The following is an 18,795-nucleotide window of genomic DNA, read 5'->3' as shown; positions in this document are numbered from 1 at the left end:
CAAAACCCGTCAAATATTAAAATAGTCAATTGCCAAAAGCTTCTCGAATCGTTTTTCAACTATTTTCCAGATGGAAAAAAGAAGGATACATCAACGCTTCATAAGCTTTAACCTTCATACACTCGCGCATACGGTCTGACAAACCGAGAATCAACGAGGTGGTTGAATTAAATTACTATTAAAACTAAATGAAGTTAAAGAAAACATATTTTCTGGAGTTTTTTCATTCAATTATATCCTTTTCTTTGAATAAATACCAATAACGGTTAAAAATACACAATGGCAATATAACAGAGACGCGCACAGTCTATGAGTACACGAGTTACGATTTTTCACGCGAGTACATTAATGTTAAAACCAGTGCATCGCATCCCAGACGAAATTTCAAGGGTTTGTCTGTTGTAAAAATTTGGCTAGTTTTTCTTTGAACCCATCAATTCTTTTATGAGCCGTGTAAAACATGCAATCAAATTAAAAGATTTTCAGTTCCATTTTGACAGTCCAGTTGCAGCTCACACAATTCATGTTGTTACTGTCCATAGACACATTTTGTTCAAATATACATTCCCAGGCCTTCTAAAAAGCTGCACGTTCATATGCATATCCTGATACTTGAGATTGTCCCAAGAACATTGACATCATGTAACGATTTATCACCTTATTCTCTTCTTTATCCCAAAATCTGACATTCAGATCCAAAGACTCGTTTAACACGTTGAGTGCCACCGTTTTGAAACGACTCTATAGAAATGATTAAACGTATTAGGGCAATCGTTTCTTATCGTAGTGGAAGGTATTTTTATTCGAAAGGCAATGCTTATAAGCTCATATGTTTATATTAGTCACCTTTATCATCATATGTTATGCTGTCAGTCATCTCTGACTGACGCAGCCTGAGCGAAAACTCGGTGTCCGTCACCGGTGACTGACGTGGCAGTCAACGTGTTAAAACGAAGACAACGTTTAGCTACCAGGTTTCATCGAGCTCAGATTTAGATTTCGGGCCAAAGCCAAACATCATCTTAAAGCTAATTTTATCACGGCCTACACCCAAACTAGCGTTGGCAGAAAAAAAGGGTGAAACAGCACATTTTTTCCAAAGCTTTAAAATGTTTGTATATATGGGAGCCGACATCTCTTTCTCTCAGACTGAACGTCAGCTTGGAATTGTTCCCAAAAAAAAGCCCAACGATGTCATCGGGGATCGAACCAAGGCCGGCTGCAATGCAGGGCTGTTTCACACGACCTCGCTATTCACATAGCCCCTGGTGCTTTTACATAAATGCGTGATAATATCTCACCTCATTATAAAATTAAGTGTTTTCCAAGAGTAAAAGGGAGAGCACAAACGTAAATCGATATACTTCTCCTTCTTCCGTGTATGTGGCAAAGTATGCGAAAGGCTTTAATGTATTTGCAATGTGTCTCTTGTTTCTCTCGTTCATATAGATTTTATATTGCTATATTATATATAGTTTACAAATGCTATGAAAGTACTTGAAAGTAGCACATTTTATGATGTTTTTAGGCTCATTTAATGTAATAAATCGGGATGCCAAAACAAATGCTAAAATTAATTTTGGGTGAAGTTAGACCTTCTCAGCTTTCTGGCTGTCGTGAAACATTATTCGCATACAGTCATCTTTTCCAGGAAACAATTATGTGTCACAAATCACAGTGCGGAGTGGTTTATGACACAAACTGTTTTCAAGTACCACAGGATCTTAAGCTTTGATAGTATGTTTTCAAGCATGAATTTATCGATAGTATTCAAAGAAGAAAAATGGAAGGGAATTGATTGAAGCTAAACTGCAGGTACTGATTGCATAAGTGAGTGATCAGTTGCAATACCTGGAGGTGCCTTGTTTGAACTCTTGATATGAAAACAGAACTGTACGCGCATTCTAGCTAGTGTCGATCAACCATGACGAAAACTTCGGATCTTGCCGACCAACGACCACCTATGGCAGCTCTATCAGCTCGGTTTGGTTACGACCTTAGAGGCGTTCAAGCATAATCCAACGAACGTAGCGTTATACTAAAATCCGGTCGAACTAGTATTGAGTTTGTACATGTGGGTCCTCTCGTAGTGCACAGGAATTACGTTAAGATAGCGCATTCGCACACCATACATTATGAACAACATATATCCAAAAAGGTCGCCGCCACAAAATGGTAGACTATGTATTTCTTGCAACTCCCTTAATTTTAGTATAAAATGGAATGGTTTGACAAATAGAATAGAGTACATCATGAAAACATTCAAACAAAATGAAGTAAGAAATAAAAAAAAGTTGAATGGTTTCATTGAAGTGAAATATACGAATGATACAGATTATGTACTAAAAACTAGAAAATAAAATAAGTAAGAAAAAGCTTTTTAAGTGAAACGATTTCATTGTGATAAAACATAATAATAAAACAGATAATGTACTAAAAGCTAGACATCAATTAGTCAAGTAGCAGTTAGTAGTTATAGCACCCCTTCCTTCATCAATATAGGACATTGATGAGACTAAAATAAAATCGTGTAGCATATAATGAAACCACAAACTGTGGATAATGTAAATCCGGTATGCCTCACGATTTTATTTTAGTCTCAACAATGTGATCCTGATCTTCTGCTTCATCTATACCTGTTCCTCAGAAACGCGGATGTCAACGTTTAATGATGTTTCCTTCGTTGTGTCCCCGTTTCATATCCCTCCTATCCGATCGATAAACTTTTACTTAGTCGCGGCAATACATACACACACTCTTTACAGATACACGGGCCAAAGGTTGTGCAGTCTACTGATCATTCAACAAGAGCCAAAGGTTGTACCGCTCATGACAACTCTACACGAACTGATGATTGCGCCGGCTAGTGACCATTCTATCCTGGATCCCTCGAGTCGAGAAAGACGCACCACGCTAGATATGAGGTACAGACTAGGGGGGCGTTGCTGATTAATGGTCAGCTGCATCCCAATAGGAAGTATCCCGTGTCGGGCACACGTACAGAGCATTGGAGACAGCAACATCACAATTACGAAAACACTTGTAATACTAACCTCGAGCCAACCGCGAGTAATCGGTTACATATTACTAACATAGATAATAAGAAAAATTGTCAAAGTATTGAACTCCCGGCCCCGTGAGGCAAACGCCATATGAGCCTTGATAAAAATATATATTTTGGAAAAAAATGTCCTATGTTAATGAAGGGATGTAATAACTACTAACTGCTACTTGGCTAATTATTTTCTAGCTTTCAGAACATTATTATTATTAAGTTCAATCACAATGAAACCGTTTAACTTAAAATATTTTTCAAAATAATTTTTTCAATTTTCGAACCACCCACTGCTATTAGTTTGATTACAGACAATAGATTCAGATGTTCAACGCCTAATACGGTATCGTACATTAAAACCATGGTATGCTTGTTGCTACTATTCACTCGGCCACAGGTGCCACATAAAGGTACAGGTAACAAGTATAAAATTATCTCAAAAACATATTTACTTCTTTTTCCTCCTTTCGTCTGAGTTGTCATTTGTATTTTCTTGACGCTTCCGTGGTACCGTTTCATTTTTCGATGGTTCTTTTTCAGTCATATGAGTCTCATTATAATTGTTCGAACAAGCGTCACAGCTGCAATCAAAGGAAAAACATTAGGTACCGAAAAAATAAAAGATGTTCAATAAACTTACCTCCAACTATGTTTAACCTTTTTGGGATCGTCCACTTCAGGATCCATACAAACAAAATGGTAACTTTTAGAACAATCACTGCAACATAGAATACATGGTCCATTGCTATTTTGAGTAGAGCAGCCATCGCAGGTCCTGCATTCCTCGCAAAACCAGGTATTGCCTTTTTGTACCAACGCAGCCAATGGAACCGTTGTTGTACCAGTATTGGCACACGAGTCATGCAATGACATACCACAGCCACTACATGAACTTAATGGCTCTGGTATACCGGTAGGGCCTTTAGATTCCGTACCCAAGCATTCTACACACACTGCATTTGTTGTATTCTAAAAAAAATGGATTGATATTTTTAGTGCAAAACAAAAAAAAAAATTGTAATATCCTACCTTCGCAAAACCTTCATTTCCTGCCTTGTCTCTTTTCTTTGGAGATGTTGATTTCCGCTTTATTGTTGTTTTGTTAACACTCCCTGGTTTGTACAATTTTCCCTCTTGTAGCAAACTGCCATCGGCCAACGCGATTATAATTGAATTTCTTACCACTTTATTGTAATCGGTATCAGACATAATGTTTAAATTGTTTGTTTGTTGTACGTAATTTTCAATCGATTTCAGACTTGATCCATCACATTCACCTAAATCTCGAACAGCTTTGGCTACTAATCGAGACAAATCACTGTCATTTGTAACAACAATTATACGCCGCTGTGTATTTGTAGGTGCCTTGTAGGAATGAAGCCCTTTATTGTACACCTTCAGCACGGCACCTGCTTCTACTGCTTCTTCAAGTTTTTCTGCTACAATATCTTCATGAAATTTATGGTGACTTCCAATAGCTTGACAAATCCTTTGTACACTGGGTCGTTGTTTCTGACATCGAATGCGTCTTATGGCTTCCAGAATCCATTCCTTCCACACCTGAGGGCTGACATCTTCCAAGTTTTCTCTCATTGTGAGTATATCTATAAGAAATGTATATGTATGTGTAAATTAATTGCAAATATAAGTATTCTACTATTATACGATGGCTTCAAAGTTGTGTTTTAGATCTTATTCCCTGCTTCATAGTATTCCTGTTTACCAATAACGCATGTAGTCGTGTAATACCGACAAACACTATGTAGCGTTTTTTTTCTTTGAGCTTGTAGAGAATTGTAAATAGAGAACTTCAACTGAAGCAAGCAGATCTCCATAAATGTATCAACCGAAAGAAATAACTTGTTTACAAATTCATTATCTTTTTAATTTATTGAAATTAGCAATATGCAACAGAGCAGGAATTAATATTGAATTGTAGACATTACATTGTTTAGACAAATAATACTATAATAATATATTGCAATGATTGGAGAGAACAATATAAATTATTACAGGTATCTTTTGAAAATGTTCCAACAGAGATTATTTGCTTCTTAGCTGCGAAGAAAATCGAATAAACTACTTGTAACAGTATCCAAATTGGGAATCTTCGCATACTTAGTTGATTGTTTCAAATTTGATGAGTCCTCCGTTAAGAACACAATATCAAACATCGTTGAACGATGACTAGCTTTGGTACCTTCGATAAAAATACCTAATGTCTACCCTGAACATTGCTCCTGTAAAAGTGGCTCCCGTGGCCGAGTGGTTAAAGCCAAACATATCATGCCGAACGCTGCAGGTTCTATTCACGATCGTCACAGATATTTCTCTGATTTGCACTGTGGTACCCGCGTATTCCCGAGTTTGCCACTCAGAATATCAAGCATGTTATTTGACATAGAAAATCTCAACTAGGCACTTAATTAAACCGATAGTGCGAATAGTGGTAATACCATTAATGATTGAGTCCTATATGACACGTCTCATACATGGCCGCATTGATTCGTTAAGCATTGAACGTAAATCGCTTTTACATCAGTGTGATATTCATAGAGCTCTCATAGAAACGGAGGTCTGATCCAGAAGAGGATTCCGCTATCGATGTGTTTTTAATCTAGCGTTGTCATTGTGTCATTGTGTCTCCGTTCCCTTTCTCAAAATAATTGAGATCATATCACTACAGTAACTTCAAATTTCACAAGAGGACACTGATGTCCATAAAATACAGATCCATAAGATGCCACCATCTGAGAAGGGTTTTAGATGATATCCACGAAGACACGTTAAATATTTTTGAAAAATACATGCACATTTATACTCAAAAATAAATCAAATATTGGTGGATTTTTCGGTCAGTCATCGCCATCACTGTTGCCAAGAGTAGCCCGTATTGGCAAACGAAGACAAGTACTATTTACCGGTCGTCAACAACTGTGACGATGTGATACAAAGTTTTGAATGTGCCGGGCGCTCAACACGTGATTAACCGATCGAGAAGAAAACAGTGGTTACCAGTTCACCTACACTGGTGAATAGAAACATATAAATATAATGAATATATGATATATGATGAGATATAATGAAGCATAATATCAAAAAAAACATTAGAATATAAGTACCACTTGAAAATTACAATGGTTGGGGGATCTACAAATATCGAGATCTCTGATTTTGATTGTCCCCTGTTTGTTCAAAAAGAATCAGCGGAGACACTTAATTGCGTTCCTACATCGGATTCCGGGGACGAACTAGTTAACCCGCAAATCTCACCTCCCAATCTGCTAACGCCTTCACTCTTATCAGCGCTCCCACTCTACCCTCGCCATCAACCTTGTTGTTTTCGCTCCACGTGCCAAGGTGTATCCAGGAAACGAACCTAGAATTGGCCCGTGGGCTGTTTTCTTCAGGCTTAAACCCAATGAAAAATCTCTCAATGTCATGCAAATCGTAAAAGATCTAGTACTATATCTAAGTATATATTCATCTTCTTGACTGAAATTCCGAAGGCTAGACTAAACTAATTGTGAGTTATCGTTGCTGATCGGAAGCTTAAAAACCAGATTGTTGACGACGAACACTTCAAGTTGGAGTACCGCGTTGTATTACTCTCGTGTAATAGAAATTGAGGGTGTGATAACCGAAATGGACCTGACTTGTGAACACATTACGAGCTCGCCGTGAGAGTTGTCCGACATCGTGGATCGAATTTTCTCGTCCTTCAATGTCATTGCCATTTTTGTAAAGTTAAAATCATGGTGTGCTGTCATCATTGTGGAAAATGATTCATCAATTGAAGAAAAGTAACTAAGTGAAGTTGATTGAAGATCCTCTATCAAGTGAAGTTAATTGGCTTGAAGTGATTCCACCGTGGTATTTAGGGAAAGCGTTGAGCGAAGTACATTGTTAAGATGTATTTCGGTTTGATCACCTGTGATTGTTAGTGTCCAGTCCGGCGGCAAAAACGGCCGAAACCATGCTGCGATGTGCGCTTACTATAATTCATTTTACATGCACATACGGATAAGCAATTAAAAACAAAACAATAAACAAAAAACAGATTTCGCAGTTCGTGAAGGGTCGTCGCCAAGCACATCACGAATGCTCCCACTGATCCCGTATAAGTTCCGGAGGTTCTCGTACTTTGGGCAAATACAGACGATGTGTTCGACTGAATTGCACATGTCACAAAGCCTGAATGTTCTGCGGAGAAATTAAATATGTTTATAAGCAAATTGATCGGAAACGTAGAAAATCCATCAGTTAGTCAATTCAAGGAAAATACAAGGAAGCATTCGAACGTGAGCTCGAGCCTCTGTGAATTTAATCTTGATCCGAACATGTTGATAATCCTTTTCTGACAATTTTTCGATCCAAATCTAGAGGGAATGTTGCTCAACGAACATCGCAAAATGAGTGCTAATAAATTAAGTAATATGCGTCACACAAAAACTCTTGTTCAGAAAATAACTTGTCTAACTGCTTCACAAAGTTCATGTTAGTACTATGAAAAAAATCATGCTAATAGAAAGACCACATCATCTTCAAGAACACCGATTGATAATAACTCCGCTTCTGCTGCAAAGAAACTACGAGTGTAAATAAGCTATATGTGCCCAACAGATGCTCTGCATGTATACGTAACGAGAGCCCTATGGTATTTGCCTCATCATGCGATTCTGCGACCTTCGAATACAACTACAAAGTGTTGTGATCGATGCGTCTGCTAGTGTATCTGGTCGGTCATTCAATGATACAGAGTAACTTCGATATAACGTACATTTCTCTTTCAAAATTGTACGTTGTATCGAATTGTACATTATATCGAATCATAATAAATAACTCAGAAACGTAGCTTATATTACTTTATTGTGTTGCTGTTTGGGTAAGGTTAATGAATAAATTCAACTAGAAGACGAAGCCAGCCTTCCTCATGATATTTCCCTTCGTTCTGTTGATGAAAGCTTGATTCATTTAAAATCCGGAATCACAAAACCAGTTGTATTTCGCGATTGGTTAAAGGTACAAAACATGTTTTAGTATTAAATTACAGATAATTTATTGTTCAATGTGAAACTTCCATTGGAATCCTTTTGTTTATTCAATTTCATGATCAACACGAATCAAACAATTCTCGCGTAACTTTTGAAAAGGTCCTATGTAACTAATGTAAACAAATCGAGTTAATAGATGCACGCTATTAGTTTTCAATCATTGGATGTATTACAAAAACAATCGTTCACGTATCTATCTTCTTCGTCTTTTTATCGCCGATAAAAAAATATCCAATGTACAGATTCGGATTTTAAGTACCCGGCTGTTACTTCGGACGCCACTTTCCTCCGACGCCCGAAACGTCCGAAGTAACAAAGCAGTTAAAACAACACGAAGTCGTATTTCGGTCGTTTTGAGTATTTGTTTCTTGCAGGTGTTGTTATCGATTTCAGTGCAATTCAACGAGTGATAACAATAATAATCTGTATTTAGAACGAAATGCTGATATTTGGATTGTTGTTCATTAGTTAGTTTCAAATTCTAATCGTGCAACGTAATATGTCCAATGTGCAAACGCGGGCAGTCAAAACGTCCAATGTAACATTTTTCGCTCCGAGGCTTCAACTTTAATCTAAAATCACGGAACAATAGTTACAATTGGTTTTACGGAATTATTCTTGACAGCTAGTGGTGAAAACAGTAATAAAGATCGATAGCTTTTAAGACAATTCGCGAAATAATGTTCGGGTCTTCAACTCCGTTTCTCTCGAGTTGCTAAATGCTACATTGGACCTTTTCAAAAGTTACGCGAGAATTCACTGAAGTTCCCCTCGATTTTATTTGACGTTTAACATGCCGGACCACTTAAAACGCGAATGTCGATAACTGGTCTTCCCTTTTCGCCCAGTTAGTGAATGTTTACAGATACATGAGCCGAAGGTTGTGCAGGTCACTAATCATTAATATAGAATTGTATTTTTTTTATTGATAATATTGATGATATGATGATATGAATTTTCAAATGGTCTTATAAAAACTGGACAGCAGAAATTGTCATATTAAGGTGGTCCAATAGATAAACGAACGGATGCAACGAAATATATTCATGGTGGTTTCATCGAAGCTGAACAGAGTGACATCGGAAGAATTTTCGACAAGTTATTCTATGAACTATGAACTTCGAACAAACAAAGACGGAAAATTAATGCTCACATATGTTAGGATTGTTGCTTTCAAACCATCTGGCTTTTAGCTGAGAGGAACATAAATTGACGTTGATTTACACAAAAGTAACTACTCTATGGATTAATGCAGCCGTTCCTGTCGTTACATTTCACTATTTGCAAAAGGTACTGAGAGGTCCTTAAGTGACGAGCAAACCACTCGTCTTAACACTTAGCATACCGTGCGCGTCACAGTAAAGTGCGCTACACATACAGCGTCACCGTCACCGTCACCGTCCCGTCAACTATTCTTGCCGACGTCAAAGTTGCCGGTATGGTGTACGTGAATACTATCATACGATTTCCATGGGAGAATATTTGACATTTCATTCCTTTACGTTTGTTTCACGATGACGGGACGGTGTAAGTGTAGCGCACTTAAACCGTACGAATTCCACCGGACACGGGCAAGCCAAGCATCGTTGTCCACTGCGCATTTTGACGTAGGACTACGTCTTTCACTTCTGTACCGGGGTGTAAGTTCAAAGTTTCGAAAACGAGAGAGTGACGCTGGACTGCAGGGTTTTGAACGTTAATATCTCTTTTCCAGCTGAACGGAGTAGTATGATAATCATTTCATTCGAAAGACAAAATGTCCACGAATTATATGATTGTTAATTGTTGACCCGAAAACTTGTTTTAGCTTTAGAATTGCTTAGAAAACAGATTATTGAAACCGTATGTAAACTCGCATACGCTCTGGAAATCCATTCTGTAAATAATTTGGGGAGGGTATCTTATAAGTCGGACTTAGGTAAAAAAGGTAAAAAAAACTAGAAGAGTTTAGGCATAATTTTACAATAGGAATATGAAACAATCGGATAATGTGTATGATAAAAATCATTACAGAACTCGACATTACAACATAAAGATGTAGAACCCCAGGTTGATCACTTGAAATGTAGTATTATATTATAATGTAAACCAAATTAAGAAATAAAAAAGTGGAAATCCATTCAGTTGAAGCGGCGATGTGAGATGAGGACGGTCGCACTCAGACGCCTATGCATTATGGTCTTCTTTTCCTATTCCATTTCTCTTCTGCAGTCGAACCGAACGGATGGCTATAAAGCATGACACTTCCTTTGCTTTCGTTCATTCCTACGTCTACTCTTGTACCGCGAGGACTCGTTTCATTGGGATCAAGCAGACAGCTCGTAAATCTACCGGTGGTAAGGCATCACGAAAGTAGCTCGGAAAAGCGCGCCAGCCATATCGCTACCGACCGGGAATCGCCACTTTGCGTGAAATTCGCCGCTATCAGAAGTCGACCGAATTGCTGCTACCTTTTCAGCGTTTGGTTCGTGAATTTGCCCAGGACTTTAAAATCGACTCGCGCTTCCAAAGTTCCGCCCGTTATAGTACTGCAGGAGGCAAGCGAGGCATATTTAGTCGGCCTGTTCGAAGATACCAATTTGTGTGCTAAGCCACGCAAAACGCGTCACATCATGCCCAAGGACATCCAGCTGGCCCGTCGTATCCGAGGAGAGCGTGTTTAAACAGACGCGCTTCCGCTTTCGTCATTATTATCTTAGTACCTTAGCATATAATTAACGGCCCTTTTCAGGGACACCAAATTTGATGGATTAGAGTTCAGAAAAGATTTTGCAGGCCGAACTGAAAGAAGCATTCAGTGAAAATCGTGGTGTCGATGATAATTCGATACCGATGGGTACCATTGACTGAATTTGATAATGACGAATACGAAATATATTTTTTTTTTTTTTTATTAAATCGTTTATTTTTACAGGCTCAGTTACATAAGTTTAAAGGAGCCAAACTCCTATTTGTATAGTTACAAGTATATATAAACATTTTTTATTAATTCTAATGTTAATGAAGTAGAGAACCGATTACTCGCGGCTTGCTCGAGTTTAGAAGGGTGACATTTTGTTTCAGGAAAAGGATGGGATATAAGGATATGTTGACAATGTTCACACTCACATTCGCACTCACATTCATCATACTCAATTCTTAAGCCTATCTTATATCTAACATGTATTTACATTTCACCTTATTCTATTGTTAGTAAGAAGGGATTTGATTTCTCGCGAAGGGAAAGGAAAAGGAGAATATAAGGATATAAGGACAATCACACACGAAGATTGATAGCTTTTAGGAAGACATATATTTGGGACATGTAATCAAGGTCTAAACCAGCTAACACATCTCTCACCGGCACATTGGGCTGCCTTCCTCTAGCCCGAAGAGAGTTTTCTAAATTCGATCTGGCAACAAGATACTCCTCGCACGACCAAACAACGTGTTCGATGTCGTGGTAACCTTGGCCACAAGCACAGATATTGCCATCGGCAAGATTAAAACGAAAGAGTAGCGCGTCTAACGAACAGTGATTGGACATGAGTCGAGAGAAGGTGCGAATAAAGTCCCGACTTAAGTCCAGACTTTTGAACCATGGTTTGAGGCTAACCTTAGGGATAATCGAGTGAAACCACCGGCCCAATTCATCTTCGTTCCATTTACGTTGCCAGTTAGCGATGGTATTTTTACGGACTAAAGAATAAAATTCATTGAAAGCGATTTGACGCTGATAAATATCGCCTTCAATTGCACCTACCTTTGCCAATGAGTCAGCCCTCTCGTTACTCGGAATTGAGCAATGTGAAGGGACCCAGACAAAGGTAATGACATAACAGCGTCTGGATAAAGCACTCAAAATTTCTCGTATTCTCTCAAGGAAGTACGGCGAGTGCTTTTCCGGCCTCACTGAACGGATAGCTTCGACAGAGCTAAGACTATCCGTTACAATGTAATAGTGTTCAACAGGTCGTGAGGCGACGCTGTCCAGCGCCCAATGTATTGCTGCCAATTCAGCAATATACACAGAGCAAGGATTCTGAAGACTGTGGGAGGTGCTAAAAATTTCGTTGAACACTCCAAATCCTGTGGACTCATTCATAGAGGACCCATCAGTAAAGTACATATTATCACAATTGACACGCCCATACTTTGCATTGAAGATCGTAGGAATGATCCCCGATCGATGATAATCTGGAATTCCATGGATTTTCTCCTTCATGAACAGATCAAAATGTACAGAGGAATTGATGTAGTCAGGAAAACAAACACGGTTGGGAGTATTTGAAGAAGGATCAACCTGCATGGAGATGAATTCATGATATGAGCTCATGAATCCAGAATGAAAATTTAGCTCGATAAGCTGCTCAAAATTTCCGATCACCAATGGGTTCATAACCTTACACCGGATGAGGAACCGAAGAGATAATAAATTGAAGCGATCTTTTAGTGGGAGTACGCCTGCCAAAACCTCGAGACTCATGGTATGCGTTGAGGGCATACATCCCAACGCAATACGGAGACAAAGATACTGAATTCGATCGAGTTTAATTAAGTGTGTTTTGGCAGCTGATTGAAAACAGAAACTGCCATACTCCATCACTGAGAGAATAGTTGTTCGATACAACATTATAAGATCTTCGGGATGGGCTCCCCACCATGTGCCGGTAATTGTACGGAGAAAGTTTATTCTTTGTTGGCATTTTTTACTCAGATACCTAATATGGGCCCCCCAAGTACATTTGGAGTCGAACCAGACCCCAAGATACTTGAATGACATAGCATGAGTGATCGGTTTACCCAAAAGTTGAAGCTTTGGTTTTGCTGGTCTATGCTTCCTAGAAAAAACCACCATCTCTGTTTTCTCCGTGGAGAATTCGATCCCTAGCCCAATGGCCCAGGTTGAAAAATTGTTCAAAGTATCTTGTAAGGGTCCTTGCAGGTCGGATTCGTTTGATCCTACGACAGACACCACTCCGTCATCTGCAAGTTGTCTTAGGCTGCAATTTTGTGTAAGACAATTGTCGATGTCGCTTACATAGAAGTTGTACAAAAGGGGGCTTAAACATGAGCCCTGGGGAAGGCCCATGTAGGAGACCCGATTTACTGTCGAATCCCCGTGAGAAAAATTCAACTGTTTCTCACAAAGCAAGTTATATAACATATTATTCAACAGAGGCGGCAGACCCCGAGAGTGTAATTTGTCTGACAAAACCTCTATTGAAACAGAATCAAAGGCCCCCTTTATGTCCAAGAATACTGAAGCCATTTGTTTTTTTTCGGCGTAATCCATTTGAATTTCTGAAGAAAGCAACGCAAGACAATCATTCGTCCCCTTGCCCCTGCGGAACCCATATTGTGTATCTGAGAGTAAGCCATTCGTTTCAACCCAATGATCAAGGCGAAACAAGATCATTTTCTCCAACAATTTCCGTATACAAGACAGCATTGCTATTGGGCGGTACGAATTGAAGTCGGACGCGGGTTTTCCGGGTTTTTGAATAGCTATAATTCGCACTTGTCTCCAATCATCTGGAACAATATTATGCTCCAGAAACCGATTGAATAAATTCAACAAGCGATGTTTCGCCACATCAGGGAGGTGTTTCAACAAGTTGAACTTAATTCTATCCGTTCCTGGAGCCGAATTGTTACAAGAAAGGAGAGCAAGAGAGAATTCTACCATCGAAAACTCGGAATCAAGATCGCACCTATCTTGTGGTATATCTCGAACAATTTTTTGCACAGGAACGGAATCGGGACAAACCTTGCGTGCAAAATTAAAAATCCATCGATGTGAATATTCTTCGCTTTCATTCGATGAAGAGCGATTTCTCATGTTTCGAGCCACTTTCCATAATTTTTTCATTGACGTTTCTCGTGACAAACCTCCCACGAAAGTTCGCCAATAAGCACGCTTTTTCCCTTTGATCAAGTTTTTAAATTGATTTTCAAGGTCCAAATACGTTTGAAAATTCTCAATGGTTCCACGTTTTCGAAAAGCTTTAAATGCGTTCGATTTATCCTGATAAAGCTTGGAACATTGGCTATCCCACCATGGATTGGGAGGCCTTCGACGAATAGTGGAGCCTGGGATGGGTTTCGTTTGAGCGCGAACCGCGCTGTCATAGATCAAACGAGAAATGAAGTTATACTCCTCCAATGGAGGCAAACCATCTTTGGAATTGATGGCTAGAGCAATCGCGTCCTCATATTTTTTCCAGTCAATGTGTCTTGTGAGGTCATATGCCATGTTTATAGATTCAGAAGAATTCGACCCAATGGTGATGGAAATTTTGATTGGCAAGTGATCACTACCGTTGGGGTCCTGGATTACATTCCACTTGCAATCTAACGATAGTGAATTCGAGCAAAGCGAGAGGTCAAGAGCACTTGGGTTAGCAGGAGGTTTAGGTACACGTGTTGTTTCCCCAGTATTCAAAACGGTCATATTGAAGCTGTTACAAAGGTCATATATCAACGATGAACGATTGTCGTCGTACTGTTCCCCCCAGGCAGTTCCGTGAGAGTTGAAGTCTCCCAAGATCAATCGTGGCTCAGGAAGGAGTGAGCACCAACAAGTTGCTTGCGGCTAACCGCAGCTCTCGGAGGCCAATACAAACTGACAATACAGAGGTCTTTGCCTCTGATGTTTGCATGACAAGCAACAGCTTCGATCCCTCCAATAGGTGGAAGGTCAATTCTAAAAAATGGGTGGCACTTATTAATCCCCAATAGTACCCCTCCGTATCTGTCATCGCGGTCCAAGCGTATTATATTAAAATCGTGGAAAGAGAGATCATTTTGAGAAGAGAGCCAGGTTTCGGACAGAGCAAAAACATCACAATTGAATTTATGAATTAGAAATTTGAAAGTATCCAATTTAGGGATAAGACTACGACAATTCCACTGTAAAAAAGACGGGTGGGTAATGTCGGGGACATAACCGGAGTGACGTAGGACTATACAAAGGGGACAGCTTTTGTTAAATATATATTTTAAATATATTGTTTTATTTTCTTCTCCTACGTGAATACCTACCTATCTACCTGAAAAATGGATTAGTTTACTGTTTACTCTTTATGAATATGTTGATGGTTCTGAAAAGAACCTTTGGTGTTGTGTTTTTGTTATCACTCGATATTCCCATCTTGTTCGGTTAAACCTTCCTGTTTAGCTATTGCGTTTGCATCTCGCCACAGCTTTCACAGTTGGAAAATTTCTTCCCATCCAGCTTGTGACATGTTGTTCAGTAAATTACATTTAATGCGACGTGCCGGAGAAACACTTTGCCACTCACTGAAACTAATTGTTGCCTTGATGAGCGCCGAACCGAAGCTGCTCTGTTCTTGATGCGGGTTTTCTGATTGTCGTGAGCAGCTTTGCAAGCCAACTCGAGCACTCCGACGGCCGAAACTCTATAATCGCTGTTAGGTATACTGGTGCTCCGGCACCAATCCGTTCAACCTAGTTACCCTTGCGGAGCAATCAGTGAATGCGACCAACAGGGAACTGGAGACCTGCATGGTTTGTGAGACTTTGCCTTTCCCTTAACTTGTCCTCCTTTGTTACGTCCACGATGCCGATGCCGTACAACCACACGGGTTTACGGTTTGAAAAAAAATAAGACATTTTTTTTTGGGTGTTTTATACTCTAGCGGTACACACTCACAGGATAGAGACAAATCGCCAGACTCAGCCAGAGGGGCGAGTCCAACGAGACGAACGAATGAGCGTTAAAAGGGAGCGATGACAAAAATACATTCATTACGATTTGTTCGCTCGTTGGATTCACATGCAGGCTAAAAAGGGTCCTTTTCAGGATCACAAAATTATCTTCAATCTAAAGAGTTTATTGTTTTGTTATCACTCGATATCCCCATCTAGTTCGGCTAAACTTTTCTGTTTAGCGATTGCATTTGCCACTCGCCACAGCTTTCACAGTTGGAAAATTTCCTCCCATCCAGCTTGTGACATATTTTACAGTAAATTACATTCAATGACACGTCGCATTACCACCACTCAGTATCGGATTGGAGGTAATTTTAACCTGTAATTGAACATTTGCGATTACAGTGGTACAATGTCGACTTTCAATGTGGGGTCATAATTTGGACCCCGAACTCTATGTTTACAAAAATGTCCAACTAAATATGTCGCATTACAGGTCCGTCCAATTAGCTAAATATCGAGATAAGTGTAAATTACTGTACTTTCAATCTAGAAGCAATTTAAGAATTTGTGAAAATCAATAAGCTCAGAACAACTGCCAAATTCACATACTCATCAGATCCTGGCAAACAAATTATGAAAAAATCAATTTGTGTTTTATTATTATTTTGGATATTGTTTTAGAAAGCATTGAACTGTATTTCCTAAACTCTTTTTTGGAAGGTTTAATGGCCCTGAAAAGCGCCTTGTTTTATGGAATGGTTCCAATTTAGAAAACTTAGTACTCGTGGTTTTGAAAAAAAACCATTTCGAACGCCCTCGATGCCGCCTTGTTCTGGATTTGCCACCAAAGCAGTTTGTATAAAGAACAAACTTTTTTCTTCTGCTACCTGATGCCGTTTTGCGTTTGCCACTCGCCACTCGCTGCAACTGCCTGTTGTCTTGATGTCCACCGAACCGAATGTGTTCTGTTCCGAATGCGGGTTTTCTTATCGTCGCGAGCAGCTTTGCCAGCTAACTCGATCACTTCGGCGGCCGAAACTATATAACGCCGGCTAGGTGGACTGGTACACTGGTACTAACGCGCTCGGCCTAGCTACCCTTACGGGGAACTCCAGATCAACACGGTTCGAGCGGGATTTTGCCTTTCCCTTCACTTTTCCTCCTTTACCATGTCCAGACATGGCTGCTTGGGTTGGTTTGTTGATGTGTTGTGATGCGAACCGATGTGGTGTACGGTTTGAATGAGAATGATCGTTACGGCAGCGGAGCGGGGATTTTTAAGCTGACTGGCTGGCTCGAGAATTACGCATGTGTGAGACTGCGACCAATGTTTCGTTCATTTTTTTCTTTTTCCTTTCCAATCGTACTTCACTCTATTTCGCTGCTGCTCTGGTTGCCCGTTTTGGTCGGTACGATTTGAGGAGCACAAAATGGACCAATCAAAAATGGGCACATAGGGCATTTTGACAATGCTTGATATTTCACAATTATTCAATTATTTATCTCATGAAAAATGAAATGTTATTCGTTATGATAGATGCGTAGATATATTTCCTATCAATTGATGCAAAAACCTTTGCGATCTATTGAGAAATGCTCGAGTTATAAGCGTTCCAAATCTTGCATTTTTTCCTACTTGTTCAGTGCCTAGATTTCCATTTCACCCCCTATATCTTCCGGTTAGACGTAGTCCTACGTCAACAGTGATATCTCCGACCTCTCTATTGAAATTAGACATCAAGAGAGATAATCATTGCAAGGAGGGGCCATGTTTGCATCAATTGCTGCAAAATTGTCTTTAACACTGGAAGCATTGAGATGACAATGGTTCTGATGGAGTCGGAAACGTTAAAACACGTGAAGATTTGATCCACAAGGTCAGTCAACTTTATAAATCCCGATTGGGAAGTTGAACTGGACGGAAAAACAGGGACAGTTGGGGTTTTTGATGTCCCCTCGAGTGCTGGGCCATTCGAAGGTGAATTATTCCCACGGAAACCAGGAGGAACCTGATTTTGCTTGTCCGCTGCACTCGATTTTTTAGGCATGCTAACAGGGGGTATCACCGGAGGGGCTTGTCCTTGAACTTTGGGAGTGGTCACATTTTTGCGCCGGGGATTCCCTTGGAAAATGAACGGTGTGTCCCCGTTAGCTGTGTCCGCTTCTATTTCGTCAACGGGCAACGTGGCGAAGACATTTTGTGTGTTGATTGGTTGTTGTTGTTGGGCCAGTGGCGAAGCGCCCTTTAAAATATCCGCAAAAGTGCGTTTCGAGCGTTCCTTCAAAGAGCGCTTCTGTTTCTCCCAGCGACTCTTGTAAGTTTCACAAACTGAGAGCTCGTGTGGGGATCCCCCGCAATATGGACATTTATGCTCAGTCGCACTGCAGGATTTCCCCTCATGTTGCTCTCCGCAAGTGGCACAGCGCTCCTTGTTGGCACAATAATCTGAAGTGTGACCAACTGACTTGCATTTTTGGCAAGTCATGGGCTTTGACACGAAGAGTCGCACAGGCAATCTCAATTTGCCCACCATGACGTAGTCAGGTAGAGCGGAACCAGCAAAAGTTACTCGAAACGAGTCTGACGGCGTGAATTTAGTTTTTCCCTCTTCTTGGGATACTTTTCCTAGTTGGCGGCTGTCCAAAATTTTAACACCCACCAACGGGATTCTTTTAAATTTACCAACTCCTTCTTTTATCATTTCGCACGTCAGACCAGTTTCAGTTACCACCCCCGAGATTTCTACGTCATGGGAGGGCACGTAGACGCGATACTCTAGGGAGAATCTCTCGTCGATCACAATTGCATTCGCGTGTTTCCGATCACTCACGACAACACGCAGTTTGTTCGGTCTAACCTTAGAGATTTCGACCACGGAGGAATATAATCTTGCCAGATCTTTCGAAACCTGAATGACATTAATTGCCTTTCCTTTTGGTTTAGGCCGGAAAAAAACAACCCATGGACCAGCTCCAAGTGCATCGTCTGGATAGACCTTGACACGAGGAGAGGAAACAACTGAGGGGGAG

General features: G+C 40.0%; 1 protein-coding gene across 5 annotated transcripts in view; it reads right to left on the bottom strand.

Moving 5' to 3' along the window:
- The window catches only part of LOC129778585 (histone acetyltransferase KAT6A), a 49,804-nt gene that overhangs the window by 20,368 nt on the left and 10,641 nt on the right, over positions 1-18,795 (bottom strand). For all 5 annotated transcript variants that reach the window (XM_055785561.1, XM_055785562.1, XM_055785563.1 and 2 more), the window contains exons 2-4: positions 4,085-4,659; positions 3,696-4,024; positions 3,508-3,636 (exon numbers count right to left, since the gene is read on the bottom strand). In XM_055785561.1, coding sequence (XP_055641536.1) covers positions 3,508-3,636; positions 3,696-4,024; positions 4,085-4,648 — 1,022 coding nt within the window. In that variant the 5' untranslated portion in view covers positions 4,649-4,659. The remainder of the gene's footprint in view (positions 1-3,507; positions 3,637-3,695; positions 4,025-4,084; positions 4,660-18,795) is intronic.

Source organism: Toxorhynchites rutilus, chromosome 3, assembly GCF_029784135.1.
Source record: "Toxorhynchites rutilus septentrionalis strain SRP chromosome 3, ASM2978413v1, whole genome shotgun sequence".
In the NCBI taxonomy this organism is placed as follows: Eukaryota; Metazoa; Arthropoda; class Insecta; order Diptera; family Culicidae; genus Toxorhynchites; species Toxorhynchites rutilus.
The sequence above is the reverse complement of the archived record's forward strand: the minus strand, read 5'-3'. Positions and strand labels throughout refer to the sequence as shown.